The sequence below is a fragment of the Suricata suricatta genome, chromosome 3, assembly GCF_006229205.1.
Source record: "Suricata suricatta isolate VVHF042 chromosome 3, meerkat_22Aug2017_6uvM2_HiC, whole genome shotgun sequence".
Classification (NCBI taxonomy): domain Eukaryota; kingdom Metazoa; phylum Chordata; class Mammalia; order Carnivora; family Herpestidae; genus Suricata; species Suricata suricatta.
This window is the reverse complement of record NC_043702.1, coordinates 989,655-996,481: the sequence shown is the minus strand read 5'-3', so window position 1 is coordinate 996,481 and position 6,827 is coordinate 989,655. Positions and strand designations below refer to the sequence as shown.

The 6,827-nt window shown below is 68.3% G+C and overlaps 2 protein-coding genes across 2 annotated transcripts in view; one reads left to right on the top strand and one right to left on the bottom strand.

Moving 5' to 3' along the window:
- GPC1 (glypican 1) overlaps positions 1–4,671 on the top strand; it is a 23,870-nt gene extending 19,199 nt beyond the window's left edge. Inside the window, exons 4-10 of the mRNA XM_029933515.1 lie at positions 1–50; positions 793–958; positions 1,516–1,646; positions 1,726–1,845; positions 1,940–2,073; positions 2,419–2,594; positions 2,876–4,671. The exon at positions 1–50 is cut by the window's left edge and continues 47 nt beyond it. Of these exons, the coding sequence (XP_029789375.1) occupies positions 1–50; positions 793–958; positions 1,516–1,646; positions 1,726–1,845; positions 1,940–2,073; positions 2,419–2,594; positions 2,876–3,105 (1,007 nt within the window). The 3' untranslated portion in view covers positions 3,106–4,671. The remainder of the gene's footprint in view (positions 51–792; positions 959–1,515; positions 1,647–1,725; positions 1,846–1,939; positions 2,074–2,418; positions 2,595–2,875) is intronic.
- A 452-nt stretch (positions 4,672–5,123) lies between these two features.
- The window catches only part of ANKMY1 (ankyrin repeat and MYND domain containing 1), a 39,366-nt gene continuing 37,662 nt past the window's right edge, over positions 5,124–6,827 (bottom strand). The window contains exon 18 of the mRNA XM_029936159.1: positions 5,124–5,572. Within this exon, the coding sequence (XP_029792019.1) occupies positions 5,448–5,572 (125 nt within the window). The 3' untranslated portion in view covers positions 5,124–5,447. The remainder of the gene's footprint in view (positions 5,573–6,827) is intronic.

Here is a 6,827-nt window from a genome sequence, read left to right as displayed (position 1 = left end):
TCGTGCAGGGCCTGGGCGTGGCCGGTGACGTGGTCCGGAAGGTGGCCCAGGTGCGCATGGCGGCCCCGCCCCCAGGGCTTGGCGGCCCTGCCCGGCCCCGCTGTACCCCCGCTCCCTGCTCCCCCAGGGAGCCCCCTGAGTCTGCAGAGCGTGCGCTTCCGGGCCCGAGCTCCGAGTGGGACCGATGTGCAGCCCCATCCTCAACCAGGCTGGGTCCTGAGCAGGACCGGAAGGGAGAAGGTGTGGGGCTAGATGCCGAGTCCACTCCAGGGGTCAGAGGGCCTGGAGCCAAGAGGGCAACGTGCTCAGAGGCCAGAGCAGGCTGGGACCGGAGGCCTTCAGGGCCAGCAGGGCACCTCCCCTAAGGGAAAGCTGGAGTCAGACCCCCTGGTGACAAACAGGGAAAGGCATCAGCCGCGGATCCACAGGCCTGGGTGTGAGCTGCCTCCGCCTCCAGCTGGGGTCCTTAGCGAGTCCTCCTCCGGGCCCGAGCCTTGGTCCTCCCGTGTGAGTGGTGCACAGATCTGTTCTGCTTCCCTGTGAGGCTTAGCAGCGGCAGCGTTCCTAGGACGGTGGCATTTGTTGGGAGGAGTGGCCACACCGCCAGGAGGCCTGCTTGATCGTCTGAGAAAAGAGGGGCTCCCTGGGAAGGGCCTGGGCCGGGCAGAGGCCCGCCGTGGGTGGGGCAGACCTGAGGCCTGGTTTCCATCCAGAGCCTTCCGCCCTGGGCTCCTTGGGGGTGCTGGGCACCGCCAGCCGGAAGGCTAGGCTCAGGCTGCCTCGGCCCCCCAGGTGCCCCTGGGCCCCGAGTGCTCGAGGGCCGTCATGAAGCTGGTGTACTGCGCGCACTGCCTCGGGGTCCCCGGCGCCCGGCCCTGCCCTGATTACTGCCGCAACGTGCTCAAAGGCTGCCTGGCCAACCAGGCCGACCTCGACGCCGAGTGGAGGAACCTTCTAGGTGAGCCCTCTGTGCCATGGCGCTCCGCAGCAGCGCAGGGCCTGCTGGGGCCCTGGGAGGAGCGTGGCCCCCGGGCAGGGCCAGGGGGGCCGTTCTGCCTGCAGGCCACTGCCTGGGGTGGAGCCCTGGGGGTCCTAGCTCCTTGTCCCTCCCCCCTGAGCACGGCCCCACTGTCCCCACACGCCCACACGTACGTGCGGTAAGGTGGGCTGGGGCATGCGTGGACTAACATACGTGGGCTAGGTGGCCCGTACACGTGGTGGGCCAACACGCATCCACACGCAGCTGACGCTTGGTGGGCCGGCACGTGTTCACGCTCACACGTGCTCACCTGAGCTGATTCCGGCCGACGTGAAGCTTCCCGACAACGTGTAAACTGGCACCTGGTGGCCGGTTCAGTCCGTGCCAGCCCACGCATGTGCCACGTGCCACCAGCGGACCCCTGGTGGGCCAGCACGCAGGGCATCGGCACATGCATGGGCTCACGTGTTGACGCGGGGCAGCTGGCGCGCACACTCACAAAACGTCCTCTGTGCGTGAACCCACACCCGTCCCAGACTCCCTGGTGCTCGTCACCGACAAGTTCGGGGGCCCGTCGGGGGTGGAGAGCGTCGTCGGCAGTGTGCACTTGTGGCTGGCGGAAGCCGTCAACGCCCTCCAGGACAACAGGGACGTGCTCACGGCCAAGGTGCGGGCAGCAGGGTGCAGGGGGCGTGGAGGGGCATCCCCGACACGGACCCCGACGGACCCCTGCGGTCTTCCCCCAGGTCATCCAGGGCTGTGGGAACCCCGAGGTGAACCCCCAGAGCGCCGGGCCTGAGGAGAAGCCGCGCCGCGGCAAGCTGGTGCCCCAGGAGAAGCCCCCCACGGGCTCCTTGGAGAAGCTGGTGAGCGGTCCTCTGCCAGCCGGGGCCCTGGGTGGGCGAGGGTCAGGGGTGCAGGCTGAGCAGGGCGCCCCACGGTCTGACGCCCGCCCCCCAGGTCTCCGAGGCCAAGGCGCAGCTCCGAGATGCCCAGGACTTCTGGATCGGCCTCCCTGGGATGCTGTGCAGCGAGAAGCTGGCCGTGAGCAGCGCCGGCGATGACCGCTGCTGGAATGGTGTGGCCAAGGGCCGGTAGGTGCGGCCGGCCGCCCGCAGGCTGCCCCCCGCCGCGGTCGTGCCTGGGCCCGTGTGGCTGTGGCACCAAGCGCTGTGTGCCCGGGGCCGCGCAGAAGGACTCGGGAAACCCAGACAAGGCTCCAAGCCCTCGCCCCGGGTCAGCCCCCTGAGGCGTGCATCGTGCTCAGTGTGTCCGCGCCCCACTCCTGTAGGGTCCCCTCGGCCCCCAGTAGGCCACTGGAGGTCTCGCGCTTGCCAGCACCTGGACAGGAGAAGCGGGGCGGGGCAGGGGGTGTGCCGGGGTAGTGCCCCTTGGCAGGACCAGGCGGCCGTGACCCAGGGCCTGCCCTTGGCCCACAGGTACCTCCCGGAGGTGATGGGCGATGGCCTGGCCAATCAGATCAACAACCCTGAGGTGGAGGTGGACATCACCAAGCCCGACATGACTGTCCGCCAGCAGATCATGCAGCTGAAGGTCATGACCAACCGGCTCCGCAGCGCCTACAACGGCGATGACGTGGACTTCCAGGACGCCAGTGCGGGCAGGGCCCCGGGAATGGGCCGGGGGTGGGAGGGCCGGGGTCGGTGCAGTGGAGGGGCCCTCCCAGGCCCCCACGGTGGCCTTGAGACGCTGCTGCTGTCCGGGCGCAGACACCAGGCGCCCCCCACCCTTGTCCCCAAGCACAACTGAGCCTGGCCAGGATGTCCCCCCTGCAGGCCCTGGCAGGTCGGGGAGCCCTGGGCAGAGCTGGCGCTCCCGAGCGCCCGGGGTCCCCGGCGGTGGGGCGGGCTTGCCGCAGCCTCCTCTCCTCCCCAGGTGACGACAGCAGCGGCTCCGGCAGCGGTGAGGGCTGCCCCGACGACCTGTGTGGCCGCAGAGTCAGCAAGAAGAGCTCCAGCCCGAGGACGACCCTGACCCACGCCCTCCCAGGCCTGTCTGAGCGGGAGGGCCCGAAGACCTCGGCGTCCAGCTGCCCCCGGCCCTGCGTGTCCCTGCTGCTGCTCCCCTCGCTGCTTCTCTCGGCTGCCAGGCCCGTGTGGCGGTAACTGCCCCAGGCCCCAGGGGCCGAGGCCGAGAACTGACTTTGCCACAATGCAAACCAGACGATATTTAATTCCGCTGGGCCTCGGGGCCCCGGAGGCAGGACGGGAGGGACGGCGAGGAGCCCCAGCTCCGACGGCGCTGGGGTGCGGAAGCAGGGACACGCAGCCCGGCTCTTCCGACCACCCTGGCTTTTAATTTTGTACGAGGCCCTCAGGTCAGCCAGGAGCAATGTCCCCAAAAGCCATGTATTTCAGGGACCTGGGGGTGCCGGCAGCCACCTCCTGCCTGCCCGCCTGCACCCCTCCCCCCAGCCCCCCGAGCCGAGTCCTGCTGGAGAGTGTGAGCCGGTGCCTTCCTCTCCTGCCTCCTCCCACCGAGAACTTCCGGGCTCCGTGGGTCAGAAAGCAAAGCCCACCCCTGGGTGCCTAAGAATCCCTGGGAGGGCATCAGGGTTTCCGCCGTCCAGGGTCTAGCAGGGGCTTTGAGATTATGCATGAACCTTTCTGACTCAGCCAGGCCCCCACGATGCCGTGCCCCTCCCCCAGAGTCCCTCCACATTCGGGTGACCTCTTAACTGGAAAGGCACCCTCACAGACAGGCCCGTCTGCACTGCATTCTCGCCAAGGACGGGCTAGAGGGTCTGGGGTGTAGAGATGGGCCGCCGTGGGCACAGCCTCACCACCTTTGGGCACTGCCCTTGGTTGACCTTCGTGTGAGGCTGGGGATGCCTGCCCTGGCTGCCCCGGGGGAGCGGGCCAGCACCCCCTTCACACACGGACCCCATACCTCTTGCTGCCTCCAGACCCAGGGCCCCCGGCCCGAGGTGAGGCAGGCAGGGCTGGAAGGAACATGTGGCCACAGGACGCACGCAGGGAGGCCGGTGAGACTTGAGCCTGGCCCCTCCTGACCCCACCGGCTGCAGGGGGCCTGGGGGGGGCTTTGACAGTTAAGGGCTTACAAACTTACATACATTCACACTCTCTCCACCTGTTCACTCACAGCTGCTTTTCAGCTACCCGCAGAGCTTGGAGGTGCCGGGCTGCCTGGACCTGGGCACACCCCTGCCCGCTTGGGCTATCCAGGCCCTGGACCCTGCCATCCTCCCTCCCTCCTGGGCCCTCGCTGCGGTGGGCCCTGGGTGGAGAGGGGACTGGACCCTGCCAGAGACGGGCTCAGGCAAGGGGACCCTTGAGGGTCCACTGGAAGCTGAGCCTGTGGCCGGGCACAGCAGTCCTGACCCGCACGGGGACCCGACGAGGCCTTGCATCCCGCACTGGTCGGGGCCCCAGCCTGTGCCCCCTCCCAGGCACGCCCACCTCGCAATAACTCCGCTCTCGTCACCAGAGTAGGCAGAGACCAGCTGGCCTCTCGGGGGGCCCGGGGCAGCGGCTGCCTGTGTGCCCGGATGGCAGCGTTGGCCACGCCTGGACATGCCCGCCCTGTGTGCCTCCGGGGGGGTTGGCCCCAGTGGGGGCGCTGCCCAGCAGGCCGCCTGTGTCCCCCCGCATGGGGTCAGCTGGCGTCACATGCTCTTGAGTCCTTGTATGAATAAAAGGTTGGAGAGCTCATGTGGCTGTGGTGGCCCCATCCTGCACGGCTCAGGGGTGAGCGCCGCGGATGTGAATCAGGGCGGCGTGCAGGGCACGGGGAAGGGCTCGGACTCAGACCGCACCCAGCGGCTTAGCCACGAGGCCGCAGGGTCTGCGTCTCGGTGTCCCATCCTGCGCCCACCCGGCGCCCACGAGACGGGAAGGGCCAGGACCCACTGGCTGCCTGCTCCTGCCGCGTGCCCCAGAAAGGTTCCCGTCCCTGCCAAGTGGGGACCAGTGCTCTGAGGCCAGGCCTGGCCAGACACCCTGACAGTCCAGTCTGTCGCCACCTCCCTGGGACCCGCCAAGCAGGTTCCCGCATTGCTGCTGGGGCAAAGCTGCTGGGCCCGTGCCCACCCCCACGGGGGCCCTGCAGCCCGGCCCCGCAGCGGCCCGGCCCCGCAACCCGCTCCTCAGCTGGCAGCCGCAGCTACTAAAGAGCCACTTTATTTGGGGGCTGCAGCCGCGCTGGTCGGCCTGGCGGACATTCAGCAAAGCCCTCTGTCCGCCTGGGCCTGGGACGCTGAGGAACAGGTGACCAGGCCGTGTGCCCTGGGAGGGAAGACGGGGCCCCGCGTGGGGGGCTCCCCGAGGGCCCCTGAGCCGAACACTAGCCTCCCCTGCGGAGCAGCGGCTGTGGGCTCATTTGCCCGTCCTCCGGGGGTCCTGGGTGGCCCTTGGCCTAGCTCCTCCCAGGAGATGAGGGTTGTGGGGAAGGCCTCCCTCCCCGTGGGGGCAGGTAGGTCTCTAGACGGTCACTCGTGGCTGTACGAGGAATAGAGTAACCGGCGTGGGGGCTGCTGGCCCGCCTCCTTGCCCCGGAGCCTCACCGCCGTCTTCTGGAAGCTGCGTGTGAACAGAGATGGATGCATTTTCCTCGCTGGGGAAAAGACACAAGCGAGGTGGACGTCAGTCAGCACAGGACAGCTGGCAGGGGGGCCCACCCCGCCCGCAGCCTGCCAGGGATGATGGTCATGGACAGGCCCCTCCCACCTCTTGGTCCCAAGTCCTTCCCCTTGGGAATCCAGGAAGCCGCAGACACCGGGACCGCCCCCTCCCCGCCGCAGGCTGAGTGCGCCCAGCTGGTCCGGAGGCTGGCGCCCGGCTCTGCAAGGCACACTCGTGGGGGCACACACTCCACCCCCTCGGGGTGACACCCGCCATCCTTTGTGTGGGGACAGCCCGTCCATCCAGAAACCACATGTGTGAGTGAAGCGCTCGCTCTAGTTCACGATAGAGAACAGATTCCCTAGGCCTGCACCCTAGTGGGCGTGGGAAGATTGGAACCAGGGCCTGGGCTCCTTCCGGAAACAAGACAGGGCAAAGTCACGAGTCAGAGCCGTCGAGGGCAGGTGCCCGGTGGGGCCCCCCGGGGGCCCTAAGCCCCGCGCGCCTTACTCCGTGCACGTTGGGCCGGAGGACGGGAAATGCTTCCGCCCATTGCGGGGCCCCCCTGGGAAAGCCGAGAATCGAGGTGGCCAGAGCGGTCTCAGGAACCTCAGAACACACAGCAAGGACGGCAGTTGTCCCAAGGGGGAGTGACGAGCGGGCAGTGTCTGGCCTTGAGGTGTCACAGCCCTCGGCGCCTCTCCCCTGCGGGAGGCTCTGAATGCAGGACGAGTCCAGGACTTTACAAAGTCAGTAGCCATCTGAGGTCACCTGAGGGAGGGTCCCCGTAGGCCACAGGGAGTGTGGGGATGGGGCAGACACGAATGCCACTGGGGTGGTGCGGCAGCCCGGACGCAGACACGAGCAAAAATCCCTCTCCGCTGGCCGGTTCCTGCCAGAGGGCTTTGCTGCCAGCGCTCCGCCCAGACACTGCGTCCCCAGAGCAGGGGGCTCCCTCCGGCCCTGGGAGAGGGAGCGACAGTCCCGTGACGGGAACCCAAATGAGAAATCACAACGTGCCAGAACCATCAAGTGCCCAGAGGAGGAGGAGCAGCGGTCTACAAGCGAGTGTGTGTGATCGGAGAGACCGAGGCCGCAGGTTAGAGCACACCTGTGGTTTAAGAGGAAACAAAAGACAGAAAAGCAGCTACAGGAGCTGAGGCGGGGACCCCCCACAGGAGGCGGGGACCCCCCACAGGAGGCGGGGACACCTCAGGAGGCGGGGACCCCCCACAGGAGGCGGGGAC